General features: G+C 43.1%; 1 protein-coding gene across 1 annotated transcript; it reads right to left on the bottom strand.

Moving 5' to 3' along the window:
• Window positions 1-1,100: 1,100 nt before the first annotated feature.
• LOC121707575 lies at window positions 1,101-6,932 on the bottom strand. The gene is made up of 3 exons (XM_042090229.1): window positions 6,877-6,932; window positions 3,273-4,672; window positions 1,101-2,586 (listed from the first exon to the last, which is right to left on the bottom strand). Exons 2-3 carry the CDS (start codon window positions 4,554-4,556, stop codon window positions 2,230-2,232), a joined length of 1,641 nt encoding a protein of 546 aa, XP_041946163.1. The 5' UTR covers window positions 4,557-4,672; window positions 6,877-6,932; the 3' UTR covers window positions 1,101-2,229.
• Between the last annotated feature and the right edge of the window lie 7,692 nt (window positions 6,933-14,624).

Here is a 14,624-nt window from a genome sequence, read left to right as displayed (position 1 = left end):
CAACGCAATGCGGAGTTGGCAAACTCAGGCAAGTTGGGTGAACTCAACCACAAAAGGGATCTCCAGGATAGAAGGCCTTATGCTTTTTTTCTGTGCGTACTGACTGTCCCTGGAGAACCGATAAGAACAGAGGATTTAAGTCATTTACGTCCTCAGTTAGCGGTTTCTCCTGTAACCGGTTTGCCGGTAGGCATGCTGCTAACAGTCTCAGCACAGGGCCAGTATCTGTGTTCTGACCAGGTAGTGAGTGATCGCTCACTGTCAGCCCGCTTTTGATTCGACTCCAGGATAGCAGATGGTGGTGGAACGAACAGAACATTTGGTCGTGAGCCGAAATGTCAGAAGAAACCAAAATCAGGAGAAAGCAGAAATGGATAGATAAAAAAAGGCGTCCAACGGTTTGCAGGTGTAGTAGATCAAGATTGGCTAGTCCAGAGTCTAGACATTTTACGTCTCATTTTTATCTCATTCATGAATAGGCACGGCCAGTACAGTAAACAGTGAAAGGACATGATCAGTGCTGGATGTGGTAAACACTGTTGAAGGTGTACTCTTTGGGATCATCCCATAGTAAATTAACTCTGTTCAGTTATCACAAGTATTCAGACAACCAAGGTAAACTTGAAATTTATTCTCCTGAAAATGTAAAAATGTTACATAATCTTCTGCCAACCAATAATTATACATAATTTTATATGAGGTAACATATTTTATGTGGAAACTTTGTCTTTAATGGATTGTAATTGTAGAACAATGCACTGTGTATATAAAATCATTTGAATTGACATAAAACTTTATGTTGGTGCAAACTGTTGCAGTGATATTACTCTTTCCTGTCCTATTTGGTACCTATTCAATAATGAATGGCTTATTTTTGCATAAAAAAACCCCAACACAATACATCTAAAACACCATACAGCTCCTACTGGAGAATAATTGCACATATTTGGTATACAGTATTCCTGCGTATTAGCCGCATTGTGTACAAACCACAGGGTGTTTTATGCAAGTTAAAAAAACAAAACCATATTAATACCATATTAACTGCCCCTGTGTATTAACCTCATATCTGAAGACATTTTGCAAAATCAATGTATAAACCTCGGCTAATAGTTGGGAAATTACGGTGTTAAATCTGGTTTATGCTTATTCTGATCAACCTCTGAACATTCTATGCATAGCTACATCTGAACCAGAATTCATCAGGCTGTTCATCTGTATCTACACTGCAAGTCATTAACCTACACACACTCAAACTTGTAGGTTATAACTTATGTCTCATAATAATAATATAGTCTTAAAAATCACACAGCATTTATTTATACAATAACTAGTCAAAACATTACAAAAAAGCAACAGTTATTTAAAGACAAAGTGACACTGAAATTCTCAAGTCTGTCATGCCTCATCAAAGTTGTCACAGTTGAGCTGGGCAGGGCTGTCTTGATATTAGATTTCCACTGTGCAATTATTATGGCCAAAAGAATTCATGGTAACAATACCATGGCAATATCTACAGATCTTACAAATAATAATAGTAATGCTATCAATCAAATTCATCTTAAAATTTTGCTGTGTGTTCTGTCTCTTTTTTGGCAAATGAATTACACTCCACTGGCAAACAGTGTGCGGAGACTACCCGCTATGATTGTGTTGGAGCTGGTATTATCATATGTGTATTATAAACATATGATCAATATTTCAGTTAGTTATAATCAACACCGGTGTATCATGACTCCTTTATGGACACCATTTTTAGTCAGCTCTGATCACGAGGCTGACGTCTAATGTCTCACTCACAAACAAAACTGCCTCAGAAGGATCAGATAGACATCACAAGTTCTAGACCATGGATGATGTTTTTTTTAATCAGTTGTTAAATTTGACCTGACTGATGACGTTCCTGGGTAATGGTGGTTAAAAATGTCCCCTGAGAGAGGTTGCGGTGTGCACGTGTCCACTGGACTGGCCACAGAGGGACAGACACTGGAGGACTGAGGTGAGGCAGTCATACAGGGAGAGGCATGTGAGGTGGTAAGGGAGGGAACCTGAGTGGAATTACAGCATGCCCACAAAACAGGAACGGGCTGGTTAGGACTGATGTTCCGATGTACAGTCATGTACAATGGAAAGAGGGAGAGAGAGAATGAGAGAGAGAGAGAGAGAGAGAGAGAGAGAGAGATTGATGAGTAGAAGTGGTGTGTGAGGGAAATTATTAGGTGCAATACATCATCTCTTTTTGAGGTGCTCTGACCAGTCCATGGTGCATAACTCTGGGGCAGAGCTGTGCCGCTTTCTTCCGGTACGTTCCTTCTCCGCCGCTTCTGCCATACCCTGAGAGGACATCTCCTTCTTCTCACCCTCTCCCTCTCTCTGCTCCTGGAGCTCCTGGGGGCCTGAGGAGGTGCCCTTGGCTGGTGCCTGGAGTCGGGTGCCTGGAATCGGGCTGAGCGCCAGGCACACGTCCCCCACACCCAGCTGGTGGCAGCCCAGGCCGCACAGACGAGTGGTCATCTGCGGGCAGCACGACGCCCAGCCCCGCCCACAGACGAAGAACGGAAAGCCCACGTAGACCTCCAGACAATCCTACAAGGCCACACAAGACAGAGGACAAACACACACACACACACACACACAAAGTAGAAGAGACTATTACATGCGTCATTCAAACATGTTTGGTCCTTCACATGTGTCTGTTGTCAACAGAGCTTCTCTGTAGTTAGGATTCAGAATTATTATAGCTGTCCATTTGTCATTTTCCTGACGGGGTCAAATGACTACCTACTTCTTCTCTTTCCACCAGCCTATACAAACAGATCTGTGGAATGTAGGCTGTATGGACCTGAATTTCATTCAGCCGTGAATTTTTCCCATGTCTGACGACAATTATATGCTGTCAAGAGTAGAAATATTTTTCCAGTGATTGGTGTTCATGGTATGAGATTTCTAAAATAGACACAAGTAAGACTGTCATTAGCAAGCTTAAATGTCCTCGTATTTTGGTGGAACCTGTTGTGTGTGTGTGTGGAGCATTTTTGAGGGGGTCTCTGGTAGTGAGTGTTTTTCATCTGTGTGTGTATTTGTATGTGCGTGCATACTGTAATCATCTGTTTACGTGTAAGAGAGGGAGAGTGTACCAACCTAATGGTAATTAAGCATTCCAAAAATGTCCACTGGGTTATGAATGTGTTTGGACCTATGTATAATTGTTTGTCTGTGTGTGTGTGTGTGTGTGTGTGTCTGTGTGTGTGTGTATATCTCTGTGTGCATACCTGAGTATGTTGGTCGTCCAGCAGTATGACCACTTGTGCGAGGTCGGGGCTGCTTGGGGAGGGGGCAATGTGCCTGACGGTACAGCTGCGCAGGCGGACCTCCGGGCAAGTGTCTGCGCTGAGCAGGAAGTCCTCCGTCTGCAGGTCCTCCACCCTCTTGCACCGCCCCCCACTCAGCTCGATCAGTGAGCCCACAGCAAAGTGCTGCAAAGAGCAGAGACTGAGGACCGAGGCACTGGGGGTGGAGGGGGACAGGGATTTGGCCTCAGTTCGGTGTTTTCTGGATTGACTTTGCTGCTCTGCTTCTGCTGCGCTACCACTTCCCACCAACAGAGGGAGCTCTTCTGAGTTCTTTGGTGTCTCCTGTCTCCGTTTTGACTTCCCTGAGAGAAAGCCTGCAGCATGCGACGACAGATATTCTTTCGCCGCTCGGCTTGAGTCCGACACGTACAGCAGCCCTGCAGATGTGGTGGCGTGTGGTGCTTTTCCATCCACAGGTGACGCTGTCCGTCGGGCGACCGTGGCCTTGGAGTACTCCTCCTCCCCCAGGTACCTCTCCCTCTCCCTCCTTCTCCTGATGCTGTCGTGGCAGCTGACCCTGGCCGGCCCATGCAGCAAATGATTAGTCCTCACGGGCGGCACCAGCCAGCGGTCCCAGCTAGGAACTCCACTGGACTCGTATGGGGATGCACTGCCTAGGCCTCTGTGTGTGTGAAACGCCATAGACTCAGCCTCGTTGACCTTTGGTCGCCTATGACCGCCGAGCAGCAGTGAGTCTCTGTAGGCATACTGCATATTGGGTGCAGTGCTTGGGTGTCTGCTGAGGTAGTTTAAGTGAAGCGAGGCGCCAGGCGGAGTGGGCAGTTCTTCCTGGATGTGCCTCCCATGCATCCATTCCCCTGAGTGGCTGTTGCCAGGATACCGCTCCCTCCACATGGCTGAAGAGTGCCCACTGCTCGCCAAGGACGAGACGGAGGAGTGGTTCCTGGGGACGGCCAGGTATGATTTGTCCCAAAATTGGTAGTAGAGAGGCGTCGGTGTGACCAGCGAGCTCAGCGATCTGTCCGGCCTTGCCCGCTCTCGGTCCCTCACGCCCGAGACCCGACTCGGGTTCCTGTAGGGAGCCGGAACCTTGAACTTGTGCTCCGGCTGAGGAGGAGGAGGCGGAGAACTGGACTGCTGCTGCTGCTGCCCAGGTGAGAGTGGATAGCCGGAGGGAGAACCCTGCCTTTGTGTTCTCTTCTTGAGGGGCAGAGAGCCGGTGAGAGGGGATGAGACGCTCATTAGTGCAGCAGCAGGGGGAGGATGTTGGCAAGCACAGGGGTTTGTTGATGTGTGGTGATGCTATACTGGACCAGGCAGGAGAAAAAACATACACTCTTGTTGTATGGCCCACATATCTGTGAGAAGACAGAAGTTTATTCTCAGACAACAGTGGAAAAAACAAATACATACATACATGCATACATATACAAACACATAGTACATAGACACACACACTCCCTGTCATTTAGTAAGTGAAAGCTTTAAAGGTGCCATGTGTAATGTCCGCCAAAAAATCAATTCATACTCCACATTCCATAAAAGATGGGGGCAGTATACCTCCAGAAAGTGAGTTGGTCTACCCTACAGTAACAACCGAGACACGTGTATTGCAGTTTGGCTGGTGGTTATGTTGCCCGCATACCGCCTCCCATGGCCGAAACTGGTATTATGACACCTGTCGGGCTGTGGCTAGTAATTTAGCATGCTAATTCAGGTTGATATCTCTGCAGCTCTATACCTTGTCATTTTTTAAATGACATCATCGCCCTAATTTCTTCTCATTCTTTTGATGTGTGTAGCTCGTTTGGATATTTTTACCTCAATTCTTACACATGGCACCTTTAAACAAAACAAAAAAACATCAACAACACTATTGATCGTTCAGAGTTCTCAGCAGGCCTCTACACTTCACACTGTCTACTGTGCCCCCTTGTGGTAGGGAACTGATTGAACAGAACTGGAGGGAAAATGTAGCTTTCCTTGAAAGACAGATTCCTATAGTAGCTGTGTGCATTATTTCAGCGACTCTCTGCATTGTTATAATATCTGTCAGTCTCTATGTCATTTTCTATGCTCAAAATGTGTCTATAATGCTCTGTACGTATTCTCTATGCCAGTGGATATCCACACACACACACACACACACACACACACACAAACCAAGGACCTCTGCAGCACAGGTACATGTGTTTGGGAAATGTTCCTTCATGAGAAGGAAACATACTTCAGCACACTTGGTGGCACACTAATTTGGTGCCTCTCTGCCCAATGGCTAAGCGAGGCATGTTTTGTCCCTGACTGATTGCATAGAAGGACTTGACTGAAGCCTTAAATGTAACCTTCCATCCAGTACCAGCAAGTTTCCATGGAAACAAAGTGCACAGTGTGTTCACCCTTATCTGGCCAACGCTTTACATTCATGCTTACACGTCATTCAGAGAGCCACACTTTCACTATACATGGAAATGCATCGCCAAAGTCAAACACCACACAAACACACCAGCACACAAAGTGCTAATCATTCAAATGAGGCTCCCTTTATTTTTTGGGACACAGCAATGCAAAGTGTTCTTGTTCTCATAGCGGCCACACAGATACCAGTAGAATGAGAGTCTCTTTACTGGCATGCTGATAAGAGGCCTGTCAAGCAATAAGCCAATGCACCTATCACCCATTGCACTCACAGATAGCGGTTGTATCTCGGGCGTGTGTGGTCAAGGTCTGGCCCGGAGGTGCACCAGTTCTGGGCCAGCTCTGTGCCAGAGTTGGCAGCTGTTTAGGGGCGGCAGGTGATGAGCTCAGAGTGTTGACAGATGACTCTCACATCTCCTGAATGAGGAGGCTCAGACGCTGCCAGAGTGACCGCATCGATTGAGGGGTCAGTCAAATACACACACTCACGCCCACACACACACACACACACACACACGCACACACGCACGCACACACACACACGCGCACGCACGGACACACACAGACACACACACACACACACACACACACACACATACACACAGCTCACAGCTTCCTGCCTTTTTCTCTCTAAAGTTCAGTACTTCATATAATCTACACTTCATCATCGCATTCTCTGCTTTTCCCACCATACCTCTATGTTAGGGCCATGACACACACACACACACACACACACACACACACACACACACACACACACCTTTATGTAAGGGCTTTTTTACTTATACGTTATGAGCATTAGTCATTGCAATATAAAAATCATGTCTGAACAACCCACTTCAGAGCACAGAGCATTATAGACACATTTTCATTTTCATTTTCCTTGTGACATAACTGTACTCATGAGATGAAGTGATTCATTTCTCGTTGACGTGTTTCTGAAGTAAACAGCATAGCCTACAGTATGAGTTTATTATTATTGCTGTGATGGTTGAGAATTGTCGTAGGATGCGCGTCCTCCTCCTGTGCTCTGTGCAAAGATGGGAGATTCAAGACATTCATAGACGCTAACGGACAGGACAGGGATATCGCCTCGCTATAGAGATGACTGCAGCGCATCTCTGTGTGATAAAGAAAGGAGTCCTACCTGCGTGTCTGGCACTCCCTGAGTCAGATGTTTGTCTTCGTCTCCTCAAAGCAAAGTGGCACATCCAGTTTCAGAAAGCGATCACACTCTTTCATTCTGTCTGTCTCTCCACCCACCACCTTTCGCTCTCCCACTCTCCTCTCGTCTCTCCACATCCTCCTGCCTAACTGATTGCTCTCTCTCTCTCTCTCTCTCCCTTCTTTCATGACTCTCTCTTCAGTTTTCTCACTCTCCCTGTCCCTCTCACTGTCTCTCTTTTTTATTGCTATTACTGTTTTTCATGAATCCTCTGTAGGCTATATTTGTCTGTATGTTTATTTGATTTTTACTTAATTGTTGTCATCTGTGCATTGACCATTTATATGTTGACCAGAGGATATAAGACAAAAATAAATAACATATGTATGATATACATTCATATATGCATGTGAATAATGTACTGTGATGTCAGATAGGATGACTGATACCAAGGCAATTACTGCAGTAAAAGGGGAACCACAATATTTAAATATACAAACAAGATCACTTACTCATACTGTTAATTGCAATGTTACAAAGCTTCTCTGTATCACCTGCTTTCATGGATGCATGTTTCTGCTAATAATGCCACCTAACCTCCATCCATTTGGCATCACTTAGTGGTTCTGTGTGCGACTGATTCTGTCAAAGAGCCATTAAGTGGCCCATTAAGTGGCCCTGTGTTGAGTTCCCATTAAAGTGCTTTGCAATTTACATTCTGGTTGCAAAAGCACATTGCTGCACAAATAAGATGTCTTGGGTGAACCCACTCACATGTTCGAGATGGAGAGGATTGGTCTCATTGAGTCATTTCTAAGCTACTCGCGCCTACACTCTCCCCTGCACATGAAAGGACACAACACTCTGAAATGCCAGAAGGGTCACTTGCACCTTCTGCTCGACAGGAGCTGATGCGACATTTCTGAAGCTGTGTACTGATGGTAGTCTGATTACTATATATCTAATATTCCCCAAAATTGCACACACACACACACACATAAAAGAACACACTCATACACACACATGGAAACACACTTCTAGGCACACACTGCCATCCTGCAACAAACCACAATTCTTTCACACAGACACAGACACACAGACACACACACACACACACACACACACACACGCAAACATACACACACACACGCACGCACAGAGAGACGGAGAGAGAGAAAAAAGTTTCCAGAGATGAAACCGCAAGATAATGACGTTGATACTTGTTTGTAGTGCTACGGGTGAATCCCACTCCTACAGTAGTTTCAACAGACAGTTTGTTTTGCTTACCTCACTTCTCATTTGACTTGTCTCCTCAAATACTATAACAGACACAAGGTCTCATCAGAGTCAGCAGAGTCCAGTTTACAGACCCAAAAGCAGTTTCTCAAAGCTGCCCAGAAAACTGTCCTGTGTTTAGGGATGCTTTTTAAAAAGCAAACAAACTCTAAAAGCTATAAGCTAAGCCAAAATCATGTTGTATTTAGTCCCTATAGGTATGTTTATATGATCAATAATAACCAAGGCAGCCTTTTATCATCTCGGTACTACACATGGTCTTGTGTAGATGGACTTTCTTTATTTTTCTTTTAACTCTGTATTTTATGAAGCCTTGCACTTTGTGTGTCCTATGTAGTGCAAATAAATAGTCCTTACACAGCATGCCTATCTGATCCAGTAGAAATAACTCCAAATATTGTATTTAGTCATCTAGCCAGAAGAACTGCCAGTGTTTGTACTGACACAGTCTGTTTATTTAACAGTGTATTCAAGATATAAAGCCTACTTTCTATGAAACGAAGGGGGAGACACCCTCCGCTGTCATGTGATCATGTATGACTTTCCATGCTGGATCTCTGAAATAAGGTGCTCAGAAAATGGTAGTAATTGCACACATGTAGAGGCCTATGCTATGTGAAATCAGCCATTTCCATTGTGATTGCATTGATATCACACAGGGATGCAAAAGTCACATTACAAGCTTTCCATTACATGTAGTAGCTACTCAACAGAAAAAAACTGTAACACGTTTCACATCCTTTTTCAAATCATTTAACCCAGTTCTTATACAAAGACTCCATACTCCATTGGATTACAGTTTTTTCTCGATCACTTTGATGATTGTGTCAACTCTGACATCACGTTTTCAAAATAGTTAATACCCATGTCTGAACAAAAGCACTCTGGCCTTCAAACAACACATCCTGTGGTCAAATCACTGTGTGATTTCAATCTATCATTAAGCAATGGGCCAAAACTGTAATGAAACTTGAATCCACTTGATCTTGATCTTCAGAGCAGAAGTCATCTGTTCCTGTTAGATTATGTTCCCCAGAGAAATGGATCAAATTGTCCATTTAATACAGTTCTCATACAAAGACTCCATACTCCATTGGATTAACTCTTTAAATGGAAAACATGTATTCACAGCTACTAGATATTGCTTGCAAACCAATGAACTTGTAATGTTAAAGGAATTATCTGGAGTAAAATGCACTTTAGATCAGATCTATTGTAGACTACCACGTAAGTGTAATGTTGTTTGGAACTGTAGAAGAGGTATAAAAATAGTGTTTTGTAGCGGCGAAATGACATGCCCTGGTCACTTCCAGGCTAACGAGTTTTGACTAAAAACGGTAAAATCGAACTTTCTCAAAACACATCCTAATGACATGATTTTCAACCCAATCATTCGTAAATTGATCTAAAGTGCATTTTACTCCGGATAATTCCTTTAATGTGTGAATCTCCTTTGCACAATTCTTCAATTAGCAATCATTCATTATCCATAAGAGATGCCATGTCTGTTCTGTGTTGCTATTTGCAAGTATGGATCTAAGGCACATTTAGAGACTGTATTGCCTATTTGGTGAAGAAAACAGTACAAAAGGTGTTTACTGTAGGTCTATTTCGAAGAAAAATGACAAATTGTAGTTCAAATGTGTCTTGCCTAGGTGCTTACTGTTTTTCTCGATTGCTTTGACCTGGTTAAGGAAACTGGGATCCACTTGGTCTTCATGAATACTTTCTTTGCACAGCAGAAGTCATCTCTTGCGAATGTGTTTACACATTTTCATTGGGTTCACACAGTTCTCACACCCTTTTGCAAAACAGTTACAGTAACACAGATGTCATTCAGAGTCCCCAAACTCTATTGGTTTCCCCGTGCTAAACAAAAGGAAAATATCTTTTCACAGGTGGTAGAGATTCCTTGCATAAGTCTGAATCTCTGATACACCTGTGTGAAACTCCTTTGCACAATTCTTCAATCAGCAATAATTCATTATCCATAAGAAATGCCATGTCTGTTCTGTGTTGCTATTTGCAAGTAGACTATGAATCTAAGGCACATTTAGAGAAATTATTGTATAGCCTATAGGTGAAGAAAACAGTACAAAAGGAGTTTACTGTAGGTCTGTTTTGATGAAAAATGACAAGTTGTATTTCAATGAAATTTGTCTTGTCTAGGTGCTTACTTTTCATTCAGTACATTTAGTATTTTCATTTTTTTCTGATACCAGAAAAATGAGAAAGAAATGGAACGGACATAGCAAAAATGCTCATTCTGAGAATTACTGTATATTTTTCATTTTGTTGTCCAGTGTGTAATGATTGATTGAAATCACACAGTGATTTGACGACAGGATGTGTTGTTTGAAGGCAAGATATGCTTTTTCTGCACGTTTTAAGTGTTTTGAGAGAATAACAGCCTTTTGCAAGCAAAATGTGTCATTTTGGCCAGAGTGCTTTGGTTCAGACACGGGTGTTAACTGTTTTGAGAATGTGATGTCAGAGTTGACACAAGCATCAAAACGATCGAGAAAAACTTTAATGTAGGTCTTATATGTCAATAACAGTTACATCTTGGGAGGAATGAATACAATTATTTTTTATTCAGTACATTTGTTTTGAGAAGCTTGTGAAAAACATGATCTGCTCATCCCTCCCCGCCTTCTTCGACCCCCTCCAATTTGCTTACAGAGCCAACAGGTCTACAGAGGATGCCATCTCAAACCTCATGCACACCACCTTAACTCACCTGGAGGAGGGGAATGGGAATTATGTGAGGATGCTGTTCATTGACTTTAGTTCAGCATTCAACACGATAGTACCTCTCACCTTGGTCGCAAAGATGAAGGCCTTAGGACTGAACACCACCCTGTGTCACTGGATATTTGACTTTCTCACCAACCGTTCACAAGTGGTTAGAGTGGGGGGTCTGACATCTGACACATTAACCATCAGCACTGGTGCTCCCCAAGGCTGTGTTTTGAGTCCACTGCTGTACAACATCTACACACATGACTGCAAAGCCAACAGTAGTCATACCTCCATCATCAAGTTTGCAGATGACACAGTGATCTTGGGCCTGATTAGTAACAACAATGAACAGCTCTACTTGGATCAGGTTGATGAGGTGGCACAGTGGTGTCAATCTAACAACTTGACACTGAATGTCAATAAAACCAAGGAAATGGTAGTGGATTACAGAATGCAGCAGCAGAACTACAGTTACACCCCACTAATGATCAGCGGGCAACCTGTAGAGAGAGTCACAAGTTTTAAATACCTTGGTGTCCACATTACTGAAGACTTAACATGGACTGTTAACACTCAATATGTTCTGAAGAAGTCCAGACAATGACTCTACTTCCTTCGTCAGCTAAGGATATTCAAAGTTTCTACATCCATCATGAAGGCCTTCTACACTTCAGCGGTTGAGAGTGTTCTAACTGGTAGCATCATCACCTGGTATGGGAACTCCACAGTTATAGATTGTAGTACTCTGCAGAGAGTAGTGCGCTCAGCTGAACGTACTATAAGAACTCAACTCCCTGCTCTACAAGATATCTATTCCAGAAGAGTACTCCTAGAGCCCAAAAGATCCTGAAGGACTCTTCTCATCCTAACAATGGATTATTCCTACCGCTGAAATCAAGAAGACGCCTATGTAGTCACAAAGCCAGAACTGAGAGACTCAGGAGAAGTTTTTATCCCCAGGCCATCCGAACTCTGAACTCACACTATACTGACTTTGCACTCATTCACTCCTCAGCAGTCATGACCCCCCCCCCCCACACACACACATACACCTACATGACTTTTAGCACTTTTACATCCCTCTCCCTATGCTACAGACCTTTTATTTATTTCACACGTCAAAACACACACACACACACACACACACACACACACACACAAACACACATCTGACTTTCTCCAACTTTTGCACATCTCCATAGAACTTTTTATTTATTATTTTTGATTTCTCCTCCATCTATCTACCCATGTCCTTGATTGCCTAGTCTTTCTCCCCCCCCACCCCCATCCCCAACACACACACACAAAAAAAACACACACACTTACATCATCACTGTCATCACCACACATACATACAGCACACTGCTTGCTACAGTAAGCTTCCTTTACATACGTACAGCACACTGCCCCCACCTACCCCCCACACACACTGCACACACACACACACACACACACACACACACATACACACACAGTCACTGCTCCACTCCCCTCTCGCCCACACACACATCTTCACTGTCATCACTCACATACATCATACATACAGTTCTCTGCTTGCAATAGTAAGTCCCTTCACCATACACACAGTACACTGCCCCCCCCCCCCCCCCCCCCACACACACATACACAGCACATTATTTCATCAGGCAGCTTCTCCAACACACATATTGCACACTGCCCTCTCCCCACATACACAGCACACTATCCCATCTCCCTTGTCATCCCCCCAACACACACACCACGACCCCTGGCAGTTGGGTTAGCCCCTTGAGCCGTGGATCTGCCCAAGGTTTCTTCCTTGGTAAGGGAGTTTTTCCTTGCCCCTGTTGCTCTTGGGTGCTCCTTGTTGGTGCCCCCCCAATCCCAATCCTCCCCCACCTTTCTTATGCAGCCCTTGCCACTTAATCTACTAAACCCCTCTTCTACTGCACTTTTTACCCCCCCCATAAATGCACAAATAGGCTGACACCATTCATAATTTCACTGCATTTCTTACTTTCAGTAACTATATGCATGTGACAATAAACTTCCTTGTATCCTTGTATCCTTGTACATTTAGTCTTTTCACAGTTTTTTCTGATACCAGAAAAATGAGAAAGAAATGGAACAGACATAGCAAAAATGCTAATTTTGAGAACTATATTTTGCATTTTGTTGTCCAGTGTGTAATTATTGTAAATGTAAATCAGGTTTCTTGCATATAAGGAATTTGGTCTTTGCATTTATCCCATCCGTGAATTAGTGAACACACAGAGCACACAGTGAACACACAGTGAGGTGAAGCACACACTGACCCGGAGCAGTGAGCTGTCTTGCTACAGTGGCGCTCGGGGAGCACTGAGGGGGTAGGTGCCTTGCTCAAGGGCACTTCAGCTGTTCCTACTGGTTGGGGATTGAACGGGCAACCCTCTGGTTACAAGCCCAAAGCACTAACCAGTAGGCCACGACTGCCCCCAAAGGCTGCGACTGCCTTTGTGATTGAAATCACGCAGTGATTTGATGACAGGGTGTGTTGTTTGAAGGCAAAATTTTGCTGCATGTTTTAAGTGTTTTGAGAGAGTAACAGCCTTTTGCAAGAAAAATGTGTCATTTTGGCCAAAGTGCTTTTGTTCAGACATGGGTGTTAACTGTTTTGAAAATGTGATGTCAGAGTTGACACAAGCATCAAAGCAATCGAGAAAAACTAATACAATTATTTTTTATTCAGTACATTTTGTCCAGTTTTTTCACAGTTTTTTCTGATACCAGAAATTTGTTGTCCAGTGCATACAATAAAAAGAATGTTTGTGTGTGTTTTTTTCAATAGCAATTTCTATTACACTACAATAACACTTACAGTATTGCATTGATAACTAAAAATATTCTATTTTTCTTTATTTCTGTAAGAATGTTTTTTGTAAAAACTTTGCAAAAAATGTCAGCTGATTACTCAGAAAGTCTACTTTTGAGCTTCACAGAAGACTGAGTCTGTGACAATACAAATAGAAACACAAAGACTGCAGTGTCTTATATAAAGCACATCAGTGTGCTGCTGTTGATTTGAAAGAGTAATTCAAATCGTGCATGTGTGTATAGTTTTGTAGCAATAATTGCACTATACAAAAGGATTGTTGAGTTTTGATTGCAGTGTTTCATTTTGGCATAGATGTGAGTAGTTTATCTCCAAATGTCTTTCCTGGCTTTGTGTAGAGTTTAATGAGCCAAATTCTGCAAAAAGTGTGTAAGCAATATAGGTAAAAACTGTGAGTGCATCAAAGCAATCAAGAAAAATTGGAATAGCTTAGATATTGTTTTCCTTACACCTTAAGTGTTCTGACACTAGAGGGCATCATTCACTATGTAGAGTGAATCCATTTTTCAACAGTCACACCAACAGACATTGGTTTCCCTGCCTAATCTGGATTTTTCATCCTTATTTGCAATCTTGTTGGTCAGTCTCATTATTTTCATTGAATATCACAGTCAACATGTAAAGATATGGTCATTGTTTACTCAAATTAAAGTGGATATATTTCTTTGTCTTTTGCTCCTTAGACACTGCTGTGTTTTAGGGGAAAACACCAATGGTAGGTTTACGTAACTAAATTATAGATGTGAAATTGGGAGCACCTGAGAAGGGGGAACTCTATTTCATAAGAGGTAGACAGAACATGCTCTTTCAAAATGCCAGACCTAGAGAAAGCACTTCATTC

The sequence above is a fragment of the Alosa sapidissima genome, chromosome 4 (genome assembly GCF_018492685.1).
Source record: "Alosa sapidissima isolate fAloSap1 chromosome 4, fAloSap1.pri, whole genome shotgun sequence".
Classification (NCBI taxonomy): Eukaryota; Metazoa; Chordata; class Actinopteri; order Clupeiformes; family Clupeidae; genus Alosa; species Alosa sapidissima.
Note: the sequence above shows the minus strand (reverse complement) of the source record. Positions and strands in the feature narration are given on the sequence as shown.

Bases quoted from the DNA above. Each gene is read 5' to 3' on its own strand.
- LOC121707575 (XM_042090229.1), bottom strand. From the start codon at position 4,556: ATGAGCGTCTCATCCCCTCTCACCGGCTCTCTGCCCCTCAAGAAGAGA. The intron at 2,587-3,272 runs GTATGCACACAG...GTGGCCTTGTAG, and splicing joins TGGACGACCAACATACTCAG to GATTGTCTGGAGGTCTACGT.